Here is a 22,404-nt window from a genome sequence, read left to right as displayed (position 1 = left end):
CTTTGTATACTACCACTGGTGTCTATTATTACTCAGAACTCTTGTTACAGACGCAATCTCTGAAGCAATCCAGCCTGTGAGGCTGTTCAAGTAAGCAGCTATGATTGGTTGATAAATTCCGTCAGGGGAGAGCTTTCTGAACTCAACTTTAGAATTTAACGCAGTGGCTGTATATTAAAAAGAAACCTGAGACACTATCTACACCTGATTTTATCCAGATTGAATTTGAATTGATGAGGTTGCTTTCTCCAAACCTACAAAGTATAAATATTACCACGATAAGTTCATTTCATCAAATCAAATCAGACACCAGAAACGCAAATTTGTTGCATTGTCCTAGGGCTGTTGAAGCACCTCAGTCGTCGCTCCATCTTGTTCAAAATATTAATACAAGTTTCATCACATAGTTTGTTCAAACAAAATCTTGCAAAATAATGGATTATTTTGACTACTAATAGACATATTTCATTAGAACGGAAAAAAATAGTACCGTGATATGTTTACTTTGAAATGTGGCTTACAGTTATTTTTGTGCCTAATAATTAATAACTAAATTAGAGATGTTTCCATGGTCAAAATAGTATTTTAATGATTTAGTATATATTACAACAAATACCATTTTTGGTTTCTATGTACTTCTATTTCAGTCAGTAGAGGTGCACTTCTAATAAAACAAATACATATAATTGTATTCAGTATACATGTTTCTATGAACTAAACTCTTAATGTTGTTACTATTCTATAATGCTTTGGGGGAAAATCCTGCCATAAAGCTATTTTGGTTGTCCTAAAACAACTAGAATTTTTTAACCTATTTACATAAATAACATTTGTAAATGTATATATACATGTATGCAACTATAGTTTGTGTACTAATACGTGTAAGTACATTGATTCATCATGAAATAAATAAAAATAATAAATAGGAGTACATCGTAGGTCAATGATACATATTATTCTATTTAGGAATCATGTTCAGCTGTCAACTAATCATGGTCAATCTTATAAATGCATGCACAGTGTCGACTATGTTGGGATAGAGTAACAATAAATGGAGCCTAAAGCTGCATACAAGTACTGTGGAATAATTTATTTTCACATGGAATTTATTTTTGCTAACGGGGTAAATCAGCAAAAGTAGAATCCAGATAAAATCTTTGTTCTCCTCTGGTTTGCCTGTAATTTATGTTAAACCAATGAAGTTAAATTACATGTCTCGACCCAATTTGCTGTTTTCTAAATAATAAATTCCGGCTAAAATGAATCAATCTACAGTAGTTGGTGGTTAAATGCCAAAATCAAGTACCTGTCAGGCTGATAAGACCTCTGGCATAAAAAAATAATTACACATGTAATCTAATTTGTTAACAAAATTAATTAACAAAGAAATGAGATGAAACTACATCAAAGTATCCATGCATATTTATTAATACATGTATATACATATTATACAATTAATAATATTCAACATTGTGTTTACATTAAATTAAAATGTAAAGTACATATAATTTGTATTCATGTGTTGATCAACATGTATTTGACTTTGTGCAAATAACAGCGTTTAGTTATACTGTACATGCAGCAGAGACTGTTTATATTGGCATAGTAAAATATATTGCATGTGTGACCTCTGCTGGTGGTGCATTACTGTAAAAATATTAATTTTCACTAGTACTTACTATTTTGATATTTTGAGTGTATTCACTGGGTTTTAAATTTTCCACTGATTTGCCTGGGAAGCAATGAGTTATATCATTATTTTACATGTTCTTTTATTTCATTTATAAGCAAAAATAGTGAAATTAAAACCAAGTAAACAATTAGTACTTTGTCGACCGGAGCTTATCATACGAGTGATTGTCCGTCGTCGTCCGTGTCAATGTTTACTTTTTCGACTTCTTCTTGAAAACTACAAGCCTGAATGCTTTGATACTTGGTGTATATGTACCTTTGGTAGACCTCTCTTAGATTTGTTCATTTCGTGATGATATCTTCAATTTCCTAATTTTGGTGAATATTTTTGTCATTTTTGGTAAAAAGTGATATTTTTGACTTCTTGTTAAAAACCACAAGTCCAATTGCTTTTATATTACATATACAAGTACTACATGTGGTCCTCTTTCAGATTTGTTAATTTCGTGGTGATATCTTCAATTATCTAATTTTGTACCTTGGGTAGACCTCTCTTAGATTTGTTCATTTCGTGATGATATCTTCAATTTCCTAATTTTGGTGAATATTTTTGTCATTTTTGGTAAAAAGTGATATTTTTGACTTCTTGTTAAAAACCACAAGTCCAATTGCTTTGATATTACATATATAGGTACTACATGTTGTCCTCTTTCAGATTTGTTCATTTCGTGATGATATCTTCAGTTCTCTAATTTTGGTGAATATTTTTGTCATTTTTGGTAAAAAGTGATATTTTCGACTTCTTGTTGAAAACTGTAAGTCCGATTGCTTTGATATTACATATATAGGTACTACATGTGGACCTCTCTCAGATTTGTTCGTTTTGTGATGATATCTTCAATTCTCTAATTAATTTATTTTGGTGAATATTTTTGTAATTTTTTGGTAAAAAGTGATATTTTCGACTTCTTGTTAAAAACTGTAAGTCTGATTGCTTTGATACTATTCATATTGTTCATTTTCTAATCATGTCTTCAGTTCTTTAATTGAAATGTGCATTGCTAACAGCGGAGCTATCTCAGCCGATAGGCTGCTTGTTTTGACTTGTTAAAAACCGCAAGTCCAATTGCTTTGATATTACATATATAGGTACTACATGTTGTCCTCTTTCAGATTTGTTCATTTCGTGATGATATCTTCAATTTCCTAAGTTATTTCTATCACAATCATGCATTTGTTACAGACTTAAGATTAGGAATGAATTTCTCAACCGTAACAAGTTAGTCATAAGAGTGGATTTCCTAATAGTCGTGATCTGGTCATTTCACTACACAATGAAACAAAATTAACAAATTCATATTCTTTTTTTATCTCCAGCTATGTAACCACTAAGAAATGTATAAGTACATGTTAATGTAAATATGTAGTGTGTCACATATGGTGTCAATTGCTAGTGTGTTTACCTATATATGACATATGATAACATTATGGCTATTAGTTAGTACCGTATTTCTACCATAAATTCTATTTTTTTTATTTACTTTATGATTATACATGTGGAGGCGTGAGTGAAATACATAATGTTGCACCTTTTTTGAGCTGTGTTAATTAATTGTACTGTGTCACTTTAAATATCACAATAAAATTCATATTTTGGTAGAAAAATTTCACGCTTTATAGTTGTTTTTTATCTGAGAGTCTGACTGAAATCTCTGAAGATGATCATGGTCATTTGCTCTCTCTCAAACAACACATATTTTGTAATGTATCAAAAGTGAAATATAATAAAAATACCATATTTTTGTTCTGTCAGGAGCTTACATAAATTACAGATGTGTTTCCATGGTTGAAACAAGTTGATATATTAATAATCCAGTGTTTTATACGTCAAATGCAAGTTTTGGGTGTATATGCCCTTCTTTTGGGTAAGTGCTTCTAATAGAACAAATATGGTAGTGATATTGATTGTTTTGTATTTGTTCTAATAGAAGCGCAATAAAAAGTACCCGCATCAACCGAAAAATGCATTCGTTCTGTACTGAATCATTAAAATATTTTAAATATCTTTTTTTAGTCAAGCACTTCACATTTTTGAGCGGTATAAAATTTTATTTTACAGGCTGAATTTCTACAAACTTGTCCATTTTTTGATTAAAAATTTCAATACAATTTTTAGACAAGCATGAAATAAAATTTGACAAAAATATGGGTCAATGTGTTTATCCAAAGCAATTATTTTTTTTTACTTCCAGCTATGTAACCGCTAAGAAAATGTATAAGTACATGTTAATGTCATCTTTTTTAATCAAGCACTTCACATTTTAGGCCGATACAAAATTTAATATTACAGGCTGAATTTCTATAAATCTGTCCATTTTTTATTAAAAATTTCTCATAATTTTCAAAATAACCATAAATAATCATTTTGTTGCTACAGACGAGCAATTGTAATCCTTCATTTCAATACAATTTTTAGACAAGCACTTTTTATTTTCTGGCCATACCTTGAAGAACATAACACTACTAACAGCGCAATCTCTGTATATCTTTTCAAGTCATCAAAAATGGGGCTACACTCAACTGTAAATGTTTTGGTGATGGGGATATAAAAACTGGCATTTAATATCAACAAGGTCATACGTCCCAATTTATGATGTTTTTTGAAGGCTGTAAAATGTTTTCTTCCACAAATCGATCACAGATGTGTGACAACTCCACTATTTGACAATAATATATAGTTCTTACATGTTTTCTCTCTTCCCAACTCGCTTTGTTTAGTAGTATGTACCAGTAGGCCCAAGATATAAAAGAATTACGACCAACCATGAACTGTGAAAAAAAAAATATTTGATCACGGCCATTTAGGTTTATCGGCACACTTTACCATTTACCAATATGCAAAATTTGGTATTTACGAGACTGTAATCGCTATTGTGTGTGAACGTATAAAGTAAAATAATCATTGGTGTTTGTAATTGCTGAAAATCAAGTCAGTTTTAACTTTTATTTTTCACCAACTATCAATGGCTCTGATCAGCTGAAATTATTTCTGAGCTGCTCTTCTCAACTCACTTAGTAACAATATTAAATTAGTACTGTAAAATACTTTATTTTAGCTAGAATTAATCTGCTCAGAAAGGACGTTTTGGGTGTTTTGTATTCAGTTTATTTCACTGATTTTTGAGTACTATAGAAAAAAGATATATTTGCTGGATTTTATTTTAACTGAATCATCCCTTCAGCAAAAATAAATTCCAAGCAAAAATAAAGTGTTTTACAGTACATTGTACTAGTAATCTATTTTGTGACAAAAATTCTTTTACACTTGAGTTCACTAGCATATAGACGTACTGGATACGTTTTGTACATTGATATACTAGTACATGTATTTTACAATTGACATCAGTTGTCACTAGTGCATGACTTGATAAATAAATTACCCATACCACAATGCAATAGGATCAAGCTTCTTCTGTCAACCATTTTTATTCTTCCACATTTTTCATTTTGCTAAACGAATGCTCTAGTTTATTGTATTATGTGAATATGATTGAAACATGCATTCTATTGATTGTGTGACATGGTACATTTGTAAGTGCTAAAAATCACAACATTCTATCTTTTAATTGTGATGCCTGGGGAGTTTCAGTCAGATGTATAATTGCATGGGAATATGATATGTAATGTACATATGTCATCTATACACTTTTAAATAGATGCTAGTGTTATCACACGTACATTAGTTTTTACATTGTATAATCACAGAAATGGTTGCCATGTTAACAATTGACTTTTTCACATTTATTCAATATATTGATTGTACATTATATGGAACTTGTCGTGAACCTGACCTAACAAAATAAATGTTTAAAGCATAGCTCTGAATAATTATTACTATATGTTTAGGGTTGGTCATCCTATGATAGAAATGTATCACTTGTTTATATAGCTGAGTGACAATTGATATCAGGTACTGTGAAATACTTTATTTTAGCTGGAATTAATTTTCACTGAAAGACTTTTTGGATGTTTTGTATGGTATTTTAATTTCACTGATTGTTGACGAGTTGAATATAAAATATATTTATTTTAACTGAATCATTCCTTTAGCGAAAATTAATTGCAAGTGAAAATAAAGTAATTTTACAGTAATAACCTTATAGTGAATCAGCCATCATTTGTGTATGCATTACTTATGCTCTTGAATGGAACATTGTTGTTGACAGAATACATTTGTACACTGATCACATGGATGTCTAAATAGTTGAAACACCCAAATAACCAGACTGTTTTACTGTGAATTACTTCAGTGTCACAGCCAGTAGAAGACTGTTAACATCCTGTCACATGACCCTTGTTTGAGGTTAACTGCCTTTATCTGATAATTGATCTCTGAATGATTATGTTCATTCGTATTTGCCATGGCAACTGACAATTTCTTGAAACATTTTTGGGGGCTTTGTTGATTTAATTATTGAATTTCTGTTCTCTTGATATTTGAATATATGAAAATTGAAGAATTAAAATTATTGGTAATGGTTGGTTCATCTGTTTATTTGTTTTCAAATAACTCTTCCTGCCTCTTTTCATTTCTGAATTAAGATAAATTATTGAATGGTTATAATTAGTTGTGATCAGATGCAGATTTTAAATGTCAAGGCCTAACGAGGAAAATGTGTTTCCTACATGTATAGCCGACCGACCCTATTTTTACTGCCCTACCTAAACATTTTTTGGCCTTATTTTAGAAAACGGGAAAGCAAACAAAAAAAATGAAACACAGTTGTAACAAAACAAAATTAAAAACAATCTACATGTACTTGAAAAACATGTTATAAAAACCAGAATTTTTTTTTATTTGGCCTCTGTAATGTATATAGGGATGTACATTTGCAATAGAATTGGAATTTCAAATGATATTATTATTTGGAAGAAATCGTACAACAAATGTAAAATACATTGTTATTAACATATGATAAAATAAATAAAAATGTTGAACCCCAGATGAAGCTGTCTGAAATTGGTGGTCCCTTATTAATATTTAAGGTACCATGTTTGATTCCCATTAAAAGACGTCTTTTTGACATTCTTCAGCCAGACATTCAGAATAATCAGAGAGCAGCTTGTTTGTTGAGGTCTCATGCCACTAATCAACCAATGACTGTTTGTAGCCCTCATACGGTACCAATCACATTTTAAAAATATTTTTCTCTCAGGTGCGTCCTGTTTGAGGGCGTCCATCACTTGGGTCAAAGGTGAGACTAACATGTGGTCTTTTGTTTATTACTAAAGGGCTGTGATTTTATTCTGTGTGTATTTGGATGTACTTCCAGTGATTTCTCTAAGTGCAATTCAAATACAGTAGGTGTGTCTTGTTTACCTGAGATTTGCAAGAGTTTAAGCTGGCCAACATGTTTTTTTCATGTGGTTGATTACTGGCATATTGATTTCCCATTTTTGAGCCATGTTTTCAACTTTGTTTATTATTTTCATATAGAAATCTCTTCGTATGTTGTCGTCTATGGAGTTTCAATTAGTGGTATGAGCCCTGAACAGTTTTTTTTTCAACATATTAAATTATTATTCCGTCTTGCGTTTAAATGCTTTGACTCAACTGCAGACTATGTCAGATCAAGTTGTATTTGCATAATTGATTTTGTGATGTCAAGCGATGTCAATGATGGAATTTGATTGTACTGTGAGCTGACTTGTCATATCAGAGATCGGTTTTTTAATACATATATGTACATAAGACAAAATACCTCAACTCACTGTTAAAAGTGCATCTTAATTAAAATGTAATAAAATCATAGTTTTTGTAAACTGCCAAAAAAAAATTATTTTTGGTTTACATGCATGTGTTTCTGTTGAAAATATACCTCTAATAAAGTAAATATTGTGATGTCATCTTAGAATTAATAACAACTATTCTTTATGGACTATTTTGTTATCAATGTATCTTTGTCTCTCCAAATATTCTATTTTAGAACTGTTACGAGGCTCAATGGAATTTATCTAAAATGTTTTACATACTTGAGTTTCTCAAAGTATAGCTGACTAAGTAAATTAATTTTTTTATTTCAGTTAATTAAAAACATCATCCAACAGAATCATATGAGCCGACCTCTGTATCGTTCAGCTTTGGTGAATTGGTGAAACTGGTTACGGAATGCGCCGTCCAGGTCGTAGCGCTGCCCATGTAGTTAATCATCGTAAGGTAAGTCTTGCGTTTCTAATGTGGAATTATTTTTATAAAATTACACTATTACATTGTTTGTCATATAATACATATACTTTCTACTAATCACTCGTATACAATGTATCACTTACATTATACATATATTATATATGGGTTCCATGTACCATATGCAATGTGAGTGAAATGTTGTTTGTATATGGGTTCCATGTACCATATGCAATGTGAGTGAAATGTTGTTTGTTTTAAAATTTTGTGAACGATAACTACTCTGCTTTTCAGTTGCTCTCTAACAAATGAGTTGTATACGACACATTTTGGCTTATTGTGTGTAAATACTGGATATCAGTAATTCAAATTGCACTTAGGGAGTTCATAACAATAACAACCACATTTTCGGCTGATCTGCACTGGCTCGGAAGATGAATTCTGATTGGCTAAAAAAACAAAAAAACTTGTGGCGTTGAATGCACGTTCATTGTCAGTATTGTTATGCAAATTCAAACTAGCTAATCATTTACAACCTTCCAGCCAGTGCAGATTAGCCCCACATTTTGCTATTTTGGTTCAAGTTCCCCTAGGTTCATGCTCTTGAACTGGGTATTGATGCTTTCATGGTTAGTTACAAAGTTAAATGGTTTGAGATATAATAATATTTCTTGATCAATAGCAAATCCTCGCAAAAAAATTTCATTATTTCAGACACTAGTTTATATAACACTGATGATCCTACATCCCCAGTGTATGGGATTTGGGAAAACTATTTTTAGAGATGATTTTAATATCTACATAAACAAGCATTAAATAGTATTTAAAACAGAAATAATTAATAATTTTAAATAAAGTGAATTCTATAAATCTAATTTGCAATTTAAACTGAATAAAAAGATGTGACATCATTTATATATTTATAATATTTATAATGATTGAGGTGTAAACACTACTATTTAGTACCGGTATATGGAAACAAATTGGTAATAGTTGTAAAATAATTATACCATCGGGTCATGTTTTCAATATCATATTGGTGATATAATAATATTGTGAGGTGACCTGAAGGTAGAAATACTTGTTGCTGTGATTATCTGAGATGTGTAATTTATTCATCCATAAATATACTATTGTGTAGTCTTGCTGGTTGTCATTCTACTGGTCATCTCTGGAACCCCTTTAATACCCTGCTTACTGTATCCAATATACCTATGTGAGTTGACTTAGCACAGAAATGTTTTCCTTTTGAGAAATCGGTGTAATTTTCTATCAATTTTTCTATAGCAATGTGCCTTTCTGATTTATTCAGCATTCAGGAAGTATACGGTTCAGCAGTGAAATCAGTCCAGATAAAATGAATCGTGTTTTCTAATAAAATTGATAATACAAATTGTAGTAGGTATGAAAAGGTTTACCTTTTTAATTTGTTATATTTTTTACGTTAATTGATCTAGTAAATTATCTCAACACCATGCTGCTTGGCTTCATATTTGTCTATACTGTTATACAGGAGAATTTTGCAAATGAAATTTTCATAATAAATGATGGGCCAACGAAAATTTGATGAGCATGCAGCTACAAACAGGAAGTCAGCCCCTCCAGTGGCCACAAAAATATATACATTTGTCGAATAGCAAAATGCAAAGACGGTTGGGTCTAAAATGTACTACTTTTGTTATTTGGCCATGTCAGTGATGTCAGTGATGTCAGGTTTCAGATGATGTTGTATCCTACTTCTAATCTTATTAATTTGATATTCAATTTTATTTTAAACCTTCCCAGAGTATAAGTCATACATATTACCACAAAATATTCAAATCGGATTAATATTTTTAATGGAATCATGTCAAAATTATGAAAATACGATTGTTAGATTTTAAATTATACCCAGTAGTTTCCATATCATGGGAGCCGATTATATAGTCGGATAATGGTTGAGAAAAAAAAATCAAAATAATCAAAAAGGTCTTAGTGTCAAGTAACCTTCCTTATTTATTCGATAACTAACTTGAGTACAAAGCAGTGCTTCTTTCAACATGTGCAATTATTTTGAATGACAGTTTGGAAATTTTACTCCATGATTATATAGATACTATTTACTTCAATTCCAAATGAACCTCTTTCTTATAGTGTGCAAAGCACTTTCTGAGATTGCTGATAAATTGGTGCTATGTGTGTATGCCAGGGTGGATGTTTTTTTCGGTGTAGACATAAACATCATCTCAAATTTCAGGAAGTAGATTTCGTGCCATGATATATTCCACATGTTTCTAGTTTCTTTGTTATGTAATGTTCATGCAGTTAATTAGAAATATTCTTACAACTGTGAAAATGATGGCAACAAATTAAAAATTATTAATTATTAATTTTAGGCCTACATGTATACTATCAACATTCATCGTGTGCGTACAATATTTCACTATGTGTGGAGTGATCATATATGTACATTGTATAACATTGTAATAGCTGGCCATTTTAAAATCAAATTTGTTCATAACTTAGCGTGATACATAGCCTTATAAACAGGTACGTCATGTGTCATTTGTCTCACAACCTTAGTCCGGGATTTCTCACTGACAACCAATCTTTTTAGTTCTGTTGTCAACAAAGTCAGCTGAGCAAAGCTGTTCATATTACTGATCGTCCACTTTACATTTTCAATTTCTCCTTGAAAATGGCAAGTCTGCTTGCTTTTGATACTTGGAATATTCATGTACATGTATGTACTTTTTCTCAGATTTGTTCATTTCGTGAAGATATTTTCAAATCTTTAATTTTAATGAATATTTTATAATATATGCCATTTCCAGCTTCTCCTTGACTTACATACAGTCTCTTGTTTGTTTGTTTTTTGGTGTTTTTTCAAAAACATAAAATAGTATATGTGTGTATATGATCAACACTGTTTTTACAAGAGACTTGCGTCCCTCGTATACGCCCTCTTGCGACACTAGTGATGTATGAGGTTCAGAGATTGATGCAATGATTGACAGGCTCAACAATACTAGATTGTGCATGTCTAGACTCCTCTTTGATAATGGCTAGCCAAATTGCTTCAATACTGTGGAATACTTTATTTTTGCTGGAATTAATTTTCGTTGAAAAGGCTTTTTGGGCGTTATGCTTGGAATTTATTTTCACTGATTTATGACGAGTTTAATGTGAAATATAGGTATAAGTATATTCACTGGATTTTATTCTCACGGAATCATTCCTTCAGCGAAAATAGCGAAAATAATGTATTCTACAGTATTTTATATGTAGACACCTTAGGTGGATCACTGACAGATTTGTTCTTTTCATGATTATAATTTGAATTTTATAATTTTATTTGATATTTTTGTCACTTTTGGTAAAAATAAATGCTATTTTCTAACTATACAGCAGAGCTATATCAGCTGACAAGCTGCTTGTGTTAAAATCTTTCGTTATTTGTAAAGCTATGTCTTTCGTCATCCTTCATAAAATAACGCTGCATAATTATTCATCAAGTTAATTCTTATAGAATACAGAAGCAACATGCCATGGTCCACACAAAGCCATTCCTATTTGAAACAAAGTTGCTGCTACTGCATCTTTAATGATTAACATATCTTTAATGTATTTTATTTATTATGAGTGTTTGTCTGGAAGAAACACAAGTGACCCAAACTCTGTTACTGATTATCTAAATATGTCCATGTGCTTGGATGTGAGATAAATATAAATGACACATAATTAAAGGTTTGCCATTAATTCCGCTTTGTGCTTTTCTTGAAGGATAATTTAACTCAAGAATTCTTAAAAACTCAAAGAACCTAAATCTACCTCATACTAAATTATTTTCTTTCACAAAATACAAAATTTGCATTATTTTTCCAAGATTAAAAAAAAAAAAAAGTAATGAAAAAGATTTGGTCCAACACTAACCAACAAAATTATAGAAAATTATGTTTTGGTAGAAAAAATGATGGTGTTCAGGTTACAAAATGTAATAGCTGTATTCTTATGTTGAACACTTACCAATGTATTTTTGTCTGGATTTACTACACCAAAGTAGATTGAGGGTTACAGATTGGTTCATGAATCTGGTTGTGATTAACTGTTTGATTCTACTACTGTAGAATACTAGTACTTTATTTTCACTTGGAATTTATTTTTGCTATTTTCACTGAAGGGATGATTCCGTGAAAATAAAATCCAGCGAATATACTTTTTTTCTTATATTTCACATTAAACTCATGAAAAATCAGTGAAAATAAATTCCAAGCAAAACGCCCAAAAAGCCTTTTCAGCGAAAATTAATTCCAGCGAAAATAAAGTATTCCACAGTATATCATGAATTGCATATAAATCTACCTGACTATTTAATCATTTAGCTGTTCACCAATAACTTATTATAGCTTTGATTGATTTGAGACTTCATTTGTTGTGTCACTCAGTATAACATTTATACATATACTCCCCAGTCGTTTGTCTCATACTAGAATTAAATTCTCTATAGACGATAATGTAAAACCTTAGAAAGCACATGACTATTTTTCACTATGAATAGTTGTGACACTGTTTTAGATGTATGTTATTCAGAATTCAAATGTGTTTTAGATTTGAACATTTTTTATATTAATCCAAAGGTTATTTTGTGAAAATGTACATGTACAACATCTATATGCTTCACAACATTATTATACAACTTAGATATTAGTAATGTAATAGTCTCCTTCATCATATCATGTTTCTGGACCAAACTATTTTAGCATTCACTCAGGTCTACAGATTCAATAAAAAAAACACATTGCACGGATACGTGATAAAAATCACCAAATACACATTATAGGTTCACATAAAAAGAATCACTTATGTTATTGTTTTACGAGAAACTAATCAAATTCGACAATCGCAAATGCGATTTGATGACAGATTCCACTGATAGTCACGATTCATGATTAGGCACTGATTTATTTGTAACGGTTACGCTGTGACAGAAGATTTCATGTTTACAGCTTGATAAAAGTATACAATATTGAAGTGATCGTTATGCAACAAAAAAAATATCGATAATTGTGCTTGCGTAGCGTAGTCTGATTGTCCAATCAATCAATCACCTACATCTTTCTTAAGGTTCATGTATTCTGTATAACCATTATTTCCGTCGTTAAAGTGAAGAGGGGGGTGCGCACTAACACTTCACCCATGTTATTTATTGTCTGAATTTAGTGAAATGCTTATCCACGTTCTGTTGCTGTGAAAATAACATGCCAATAATATTTTCTGTCTAAAAAATCTGTCTATCTTTCATAGTGCAATTCATAATACAATTATTTCATATACTGTAGAATACTTTATTTTCTCTTGGAATTCATTTTTGCAGAAGGGATGATTCCGTGAAAAGAAAATCCAGCAAATATACTTTTTTTCTTATATTTCACATTAAACTCATTAATAATCAGTAAAAATAAATTCCATACAAAACGCCCAAAAAGCCTTTTCAGCGAAAATTAATTCCTGCGAAAATAAAGTATTCCACAGTATTTGTCTGTGTATCATGGATTCATAACTAGAAGTAGATTGGATTTAGTAATGATCAGAGAAAAAAATGTTTTACTCGCTGAATCTATACTTCTACATTTGTATAGTTTGTATTGATCAATCCTTAAACTGGTCAATGGTGGTCTCCACAAGAAGGAACCCTTCATCACTGGTATTTCTGGCCTTTAAAAACATTTGAATTTAGCTATAAAGAAAATGATTGTAGGTACATTAGATATACGGATATGTAACATTTGTGGACATTGAAAGACTTTCCTATCCATGCTCTATGGATTATTGGTACATGTATATGTATATGTCTGGTTGCACTCTGAAATTTTGCAGCCAAGTCTGAAGCTATCACATATTAAAGCCCTATCTGCATTTCAGTACTCCCTTAGTGCATCTGACTTTTGTGAACAATATAGTGATTGTTTTACTGATCAGAAAGACAGGATAATGATTACTAAACATGCATGCCAATCGATGTGATCACTTTCTGCATTTCAATGCAGATGATGTCATTCTTTTGTGGAAGCTGTGCACATACATGTACATATCACTAAGATGCACCATGGGAGTTCCACCATGCAAATAGGGATTGAATAATAAAGTAGCAATAATTGAAGATCACTTTCATTTAAATTATCCCAGCAGTATGACAGATATAAATCAAAAACCTTTGCAGGTACCCCCCTCCCTCCCGGTATATGTAGAATTATGCTTTACACATGGTGCTGAAATGAATCTGATCAGGAAAACCTTTCTTGCAATATTACAATGTACTGGAACATTACCAGTGGATTTTTTTTTCTATTGCCACTCTAAATCCCAACAAGCCAAAGCTGCTGGACACAACCATTTTAAATTGAATTTATAGATTCAAAATGAAGTCAGATATTAAGCTCAAGAATTGTGTGAAATGTGAAAATGGTATTAAATACTACGAGCGTTCATTTTAATACAGTGAATTATTATTTTTAATTTGAAAGCGATTGTCAAATACAGTGGGACTTTTTATATGCAAGTGATTTAATTTCCAACGGTTTAAGGCAAAGCCATAGCAAATAATGCTGGCCATGTTTGTCGGAATATTGCGATGTCATAAATGAGATTGATGAGGAGATAGCGGTTTTCCGAATCCGTTTATTTTGGCACCTGCGGTATAACTGATCGATTATATCCCTATTGTGACTGTATGTCAGTTGTTATGTGTGATATCATGTCAGGCTTAATTCACTGACAGCCATAAGTTGTATTTGTCTGCTTGATAGATTGAAATTTTATCTAAACAATACGCGTGTTCTGTACGCAAATCCATCATACTGTGGTTCCATCTGGTGTGCAATACTGCACTTCAGTTTTCAATTTGTTGATTATGTCATTGAAAACCTGTGATGCTGTGTCAGTGAAAGACACAGATGTAGGAAAACATATGTACAGACATGTGGCCCAATAATGCATGTAATACCCATTACTGTCATGGGAATTTTACTCCATACTTCATTGATAGCATACTAGTACCTGTGCACAGCACGGCCCTCTAAATGTAGGCTTTGTTAATCCTTTGAATACCATAATTTTCCTCGCCAACAAATTTGCTGTAATATTTTACATAATTTTATTCATTTTTCTGTAATTTATTTTTACTGAATGGGCATAATTTACCAGTTGCTATACAGGTCTTGATCAGAATATTTGAAAAAAATATGGAAAAAAGTTTTGTGTTGTTTTTTTAGTGAAAGGTGATTTAAGGTAGCTCTTCTACATTTATTTTTAGTTTGTAATTTGAGGTCATTTAAGTTGTCAGTGTACATGGAGAAAATACCCAAATTTGTTTTTCCATTCACTGAAGGGGTTAAGTTGCACAGAAAACATCACGACAGAAAGCTGTGATTTGTTCATGATCTGACTTACATAAGTCTTAGTTTTCAATCTAATCCATGAATAAAAATGTGGGCAGGTACAAAATCAATATGCTTCATGATGCAAATAAAATAAGATTAACAAACTTATAATTATTATGTTCGTGGCAAAAATGCCAATACAAACCAATAAACATTGGGATTCAAACTGCTTGCACTATTAAAGCGCCCAATTCTATTCAATGTGCCACATGATTGGCTAGATTTCTGTGACACAGTAAATTGGAACCAATTAGATGGCTTGTTTGTTACTGAGCTACTCTCATAGCTGAATTTTTCTCTGTGTGGTGTTGGAAATATTTATTAAATGTAGCTGGTGTGACTTTTCCCATGATCTCTAAACTTTAATGTGCTTTCATCCTGCTAGGAGTTGTATCAGTTTCACTGTGCCTGTCTAGTTCCTGTTGCTCCCAGTTAGTTTAGTTTTGTGTGTTTTGAAGGAAAAAAATGTGACCTTTTTAGGTTATTGACCTTTAGGTTTCAAGGAATCTGTTGGCTCCCATCAAGTGAAGCCATACCACAAAATTACTAAGTTGGATTAGAGCTGAAAATTCTTTATTTTTTTTTTTCATGCCGATAATGTATAAATAAATAAAAAAATACATTTTTTTCACTTCAGAAACATCAATTGATTGTTTATCAATATTAAACTTTTGTCTTTGAAACATCTATGTTTATTGTTTTTGGCAAACAATATATTTTTTTTGCGTGGCCAAGGAGTTATGTTTCCATCCCAGTCTCACAAGAAGTTAGTACATATGTTTATGCTAGACTTGGATACACGTCATCATGACCATGTGGGATTTGCTTCAGTCTTTCATGAACGTCTTTCGAACTTTAATAAGATTGCTAGCCAAGTTTCGGAATAAGACCAGCGATGAGACTGAAGAAATTGATGAAATGGATGGAATTGTAAGCGAATAGTGTTTATATGCTTGACTACAATATTTTATATTATGCAATCTTGATTTTGTTATTTGATTCTTTGTTTCATGCTATCACTAGGTGTAACGAGTAAGTATGTGTCATTGATTTTCTTCTATTGTTTTTCTGACTGCATGGTAATATACACTGTACCTCTGTGTTGTTAATCTTTTCTGATCAGTACATGTGGTTGTTCACATACATTTAGACTCATACTGGTGCATGGGTCACCTTGTGTCATGTATTCCTTCAAAGCTAAATTTAATCTTCACTGTTTCCCAACATGTAAAACATGCTGTAAAATGAGAAATATTGACTGGGACAATAATCATTAGATTTCACATTCATGGTTTTGTATTATGTTTGATGATTCACATCTCATTCCAACTGGGTTTCTATTTTGAGAATTTGGAAATCAGTGTACATAATAAGCTTATAAATAAAACCCAGCAATTGTTAAAACGTTATGGTGTCCTGCTGCGTCCCCATGCTGAAAAATACATTTGTTCATACAAAATTCAAACACTTTCATTTGTTGTGCTCTGAAGCCTTGTGCATGTATCATGTACCTTAAGGGTGTTTCTTTTTACCCTTAACATTTTATTTTTCTTGATTAGAACTTGAACAAATCTAAAAAAAATCAAAAAGAATAAGTCTACAGACATTGTAGATCTACATTGTGTGGTGAATTTGTAGCCCAGTGTTTACATTGTGAAATGATTGTCAGTTTGATTCATTGCCTTGCATGTTTTGTTTTTGCATTCCTACTTTGCCAGTCTGTGGGATACCAAAGAAGCAAGTTGTCATTTTTTGGGCATTTTACCCTTGTTCCCAATGTTAAGTATATACATGTACTGTAACTTAATGTTGACAAGTTTGATCTTAATATATGGATGTGCAATGCCAATAACGTAAACCACAAGAGCAGATGTGCAAGTGGTTCATGTACCATAACCATCAAGTTGCCACTAATTAGTTTCTACCATTGCTGTATTGAGTTTTAGCCAATCAAATTGTTGCTTTGAACACATGTAGCTTAGTATTGTTGCATATATCTGAGTTGTGGATACTTTAATGATCAGGTTACGCCATGACACCACAGAAATTCTAGAATGCTCATTGGCCTATTCAAGACAGTTGTGGTACAAGGCATACAACCACAGAAATTCTAGAATGCCCATTGGCCAATTCAAGACAGTTGTGGTACAAGGCATGCAACCACATAAATTCTAGAATGCCCATTGGTATATTCAAGACAGTTGTGGTACAAGGCATACAACTACAGAAATTCTAAAATGCCTCTTGGTCTATTCAAGACAGTTGTGGTACAAGGCATACAACCACAGAAATTCTAGAATGCCCACTGGCCAATTCAAGACAGTTGTGGTACAAGGCATACAACCACAGAAATTCTAGAATGCCCATTGGCCAATTCAAGACAGTTGTGGTACAAGGCATACAACTACAGAAATTCTAGAATGCTCATTGGCCTATTTAAGACAGTTGTGGTACAAGGCATACAACCACAGAAATTCTAGAATGCCCATTGGCCAATTCAAGACAGTTGTGGTACAAGGCATACAACCACAGAAATTCTAGAATGCCCATTGGCCAATTCAAGACAGTTGTGGTACAAGGCATACAACCACAGAAATTCTAGAATGCCCATTGGCCAATTCAAGACAGTTGTGGTACAAGGCATACAACTACAGAAATTCTAGAATGCCCATTGGCCAATTCAAGACAGTTGTAGTACAAGGCATACAACCACAGAAATTCTAGAATGCCCATTGGCCAATTCAAGGCAGTTGTGGTACAAGGCATACAACCACAGAAATTCTAGAATGCCCATTGGCCAATTCAAGACAGTTGTGGTACAAGGCATACAACCACAGAAATTCTAGAATGCCTCTTGGCCAATTCAAGACAGTTGTGGTACAAGGCATACAACCACAGAAATTCTAGAATGCTCATTGGCCTATTCAAGACAGTTGTGGTACAAGGCATACAACCACAGAAATTCTAGAATGCTCATTGGCCTATTCAAGACAGTTGTGGTACAAGGCATACAACCACAGAAATTCTAGAATGCCCATTGGCCAATTCAAGACAGTTGTGGTACAAGGCATGCAACCACATAAATTCTAGAATGCCCATTGGTATATTCAAGACAGTTGTGGTACAAGGCATACAACTACAGAAATTCTAAAATGCCTCTTGGCCAATTCAAGACAGTTGTGGTACAAGGCATACAACCACAGAAATTCTAGAATGCCTCTTGGCCAATTCAAGACAGTTGAGGTACAAGGCATACAACCACAGAAATTCTAGAATGCCTCTTGGCCAATTCAAGACAGTTGTGGTACAAGGCATACAACCACAGAAATTCTAGAATGCCTCTTGGCCAATTCAAGACAGTTGTGGTACAAGGCATACAGCCACAGAAATTCTAGAATGCCTCTTGGCCAATTCAAGACAGTTGTGGTACAAGGCATACAACCACAGAAATTCTAGAATGCCCATTGGCCTATTCAAGACAGTTGTGGTACATGGCATACAACCACAGAAATTCTAGAATGCCCATTGGCCAATTCAAGACAGTTGTGGTACAAGGCATACAACCACAGAAATTCTAGAATGCCCATTGGCCAATTCAAGACAGTTGTGGTACAAGGCATACAACTACAGAAATTCTAGAATGCCCATTGGCCAATTCAAGACAGTTGTGGTACAAGGCATACAACTACAGAAATTCTAGAATGCCCATTGGCCAATTCAAGACAGTTGTGGTACAAGGCATACAACTACAGAAATTCTAGAATGCCCATTGGCCAATTCAAGACAGTTGTGGTACAAGGCATACAACCACAGAAATTCTAGAATGCCCATTGGCCAATTCAAGACAGTTGTGGTACAAGGCATACAACCACAGAAATTCTAGAATGCCCATTGGCCAATTCAAGACAGTTGTGGTACAAGGCATACAACCACAGAAATTCTAGAATGCCCATTGGCCAATTCAAGACAGTTGTGGTACAAGGCATACAACCACAGAAATTCTAGAATGCCCATTGGCCAATTCAAGACAGTTGTGGTACAAGGCATACAACCACAGAAATTCTAGAATGCCTATTGGCCAATTCAAGACAGTTGTGGTACAAGGCATACAACTACAGAAATTCTAGAATGCCTATTGGCCAATTCAAGACAGTTGTGGTACAAGGCATACAACTACAGAAATTCTAGAATGCCTATTGGCCAATTCAAGACAGTTGTGGTACAAGGCATACAACTACATAAATTCTAGAATGCCCATTGGCCAATTCAAGACAGTTGTGGTACAAGGCATACAACCACATAAATTCTAGAATGCCTCTTGGCCAATTCAAGACAGTTGTGGTACAAGACATACAACCACAGAAATTCTAGAATGCCTCTTGGTCTATTCAAGACAGTTGTGGTACAAGGCATACAACCACAGAAATTCTAGAATGCCTATTGGCCAATTCAAGACAGTTGTGGTACAAGGCATACAACTACATAAATTCTAGAATGCCCATTGGCCAATTCAAGACAGTTGTGGTACAAGGCATACAACCACATAAATTCTAGAATGCCTCTTGGCCAATTCAAGACAGTTGTGGTACAAGGCATACAACCACAGAAATTCTAGAATGCCTCTTGGTCTATTCAAGACAGTTGTGGTACAAGGCATACAACCACAGAAATTCTAGAATGCCCATTGGCCAATTCAAGACAGTTGTGGTACAAGACATACAACCACAGAAATTCTAGAATGCCCATTGGCCAATTCAAGACAGTTGTGGTACAAGGCATACAACCACAGAAATTCTAGAATGCCCATTGGCCAATTCAAGACAGTTGTGGTACAAGGCATACAACCACAGAAATTCTAGAATGCCTCATGGCCAATTCAAGACAGTTGTGGTACAAGGCATACAACTACAGAAATTCTAGAATGCCTATTGGCCAATTCAAGACAGTTGTGGTACAAGGCATACAACTACATAAATTCTAGAATGCCCATTGGCCAATTCAAGACAGTTGTGGTACAAGACATACAACCACAGAAATTCTAGAATGCCTCTTGGTCTATTCAAGACAGTTGTGGTACAAGGCATACAACCACAGAAATTCTAGAATGCCCATTGGCCTATTCAAGACAGTTGTGGTACAAGGCATACAACCACAGAAATTCTAGAATGCCCATTGGCCTATTCAAGACAGTTGTGGTACAAGGCATACAACCACAGAAATTCTAGAATGCCCATTGGCCAATTCAAGACAGTTGTGGTACAAGGCATACAACCACAGAAATTCTAGAATGCCTATTGGCCAATTCAAGACAGTTGTGGTACAAGGCATACAACTACATAAATTCTAGAATGCCCATTGGCCAATTCAAGACAGTTGTGGTACAAGACATACAACCACAGAAATTCTAGAATGCCTCTTGGTCTATTCAAGACAGTTGTGGTACAAGGCATACAACCACAGATATTCTAGAATGCCTCTTGGCCAATTCAAGACAGTTGTGGTACAAGGCATACAACCACAGAAATTCTAGAATGCCCATTGGCCAATTCAAGACAGTTGTGGTACAAGGCATACAACCACAGAAATTCTAGAATGCCTCTTGGCCAATTCAAGACAGTTGTGGTACAAGGCATACAACCACAGAAATTCTAGAATGCCTCTTGGTCTATTCAAGACAGTTGTGGTACAAGGCATACAACCACAGAAATTCTAGAATGCCCATTGGCCAATTCAAGACAGTTGTGGTACAAGACATACAACCACAGAAATTCTAGAATGCCCATTGGCCAATTCAAGACAGTTGTGGTACAAGGCATACAACCACAGAAATTCTAGAATGCCCATTGGCCAATTCAAGACAGTTGTGGTACAAGGCATACAACCACAGAAATTCTAGAATGCCTCATGGCCAATTCAAGACAGTTGTGGTACAAGGCATACAACTACAGAAATTCTAGAATGCCTATTGGCCAATTCAAGACAGTTGTGGTACAAGGCATACAACTACATAAATTCTAGAATGCCCATTGGCCAATTCAAGACAGTTGTGGTACAAGACATACAACCACAGCAATTCTAGAATGCCTCTTGGTCTATTCAAGACAGTTGTGGTACAAGGCATACAACCACAGAAATTCTAGAATGCCCATTGGCCTATTCAAGACAGTTGTGGTACAAGGCATACAACCACAGAAATTCTAGAATGCCCATTGGCCTATTCAAGACAGTTGTGGTACAAGGCATACAACCACAGAAATTCTAGAATGCCCATTGGCCAATTCAAGACAGTTGTGGTACAAGGCATACAACCACAGAAATTCTAGAATGCCTATTGGCCAATTCAAGACAGTTGTGGTACAAGGCATACAACTACATAAATTCTAGAATGCCCATTGGCCAATTCAAGACAGTTGTGGTACAAGACATACAACCACAGAAATTCTAGAATGCCTCTTGGTCTATTCAAGACAGTTGTGGTACAAGGCATACAACCACAGATATTCTAGAATGCCTCTTGGCCAATTCAAGACAGTTGTGGTACAAGGCATACAACCACAGAAATTCTAGAATGCCCATTGGCCAATTCAAGACAGTTGTGGTACAAGGCATACAACCACAGAAATTCTAGAATGCCTCATGGCCAATTCAAGACAGTTGTGGTACAAGGCATACAACTACAGAAATTCTAGAATGCCTATTGGCCAATTCAAGACAGTTGTGGTACAAGGCATACAACCACAGAAATTCTAGAATGCCCATTGGCCTATTCAAGACAGTTGTGGTACAAGGCATACAACCACAGAAATTCTAGAATGCCTCTTGGCCAATTCAAGACAGTTGTGGTACAAGGCATACAACCACAGAAATTCTAGAATGCCTCTTGGCCAATTCAAGACAGTTGTGGTACAAGGCATACAACCACAGAAATTCTAGAATGCCCATTGGCCAATTCAAGACAGTTGTGGTACAAGGCATACAACCACAGAAATTCTAGAATGCCTATTGGCCAATTCAAGACAGTTGTGGTACAAGGCATACAACTACAGAAATTCTAGAATGCCTATTGGCCAATTCAAGACAGTTGTGGTACAAGGCATACAACTACAGAAATTCTAGAATGCCTATTGGCCAATTCAAGACAGTTGTGGTACAAGGCATACAACTACATAA

General features: G+C 33.8%; 1 protein-coding gene across 8 annotated transcripts in view; it reads left to right on the top strand.

Annotated features, from left to right (window-relative positions):
• LOC102806418 (protein FAM13A-like) overlaps positions 1-22,404 on the top strand; it is an 81,168-nt gene that overhangs the window by 4,235 nt on the left and 54,529 nt on the right. For 6 of the 8 annotated variants that reach the window (XR_014927479.1, XM_085494014.1, XM_085494011.1 and 3 more), the window contains exon 1: positions 16,035-16,164. Coding sequence is in view for 6 of the 8 variants with exons in the window: in XM_085494014.1 (XP_085350140.1) it covers positions 16,042-16,164 (123 nt within the window). In the remaining 2 variants the exon portion in view is untranslated. Of the gene's footprint in view, positions 1-7,716; positions 7,850-16,034; positions 16,165-16,257; positions 16,271-22,404 lie in introns of those variants that run through there. The other 2 variants (XM_085494015.1, XM_085494012.1) reach the window with 2 other exon arrangements.

Source organism: Saccoglossus kowalevskii, chromosome 19, assembly GCF_978046115.1.
Source record: "Saccoglossus kowalevskii chromosome 19, keSacKowa6.1, whole genome shotgun sequence".
Classification (NCBI taxonomy): Eukaryota; Metazoa; Hemichordata; class Enteropneusta; family Harrimaniidae; genus Saccoglossus; species Saccoglossus kowalevskii.
Note: the sequence above shows the minus strand (reverse complement) of the source record. Positions and strands in the feature narration are given on the sequence as shown.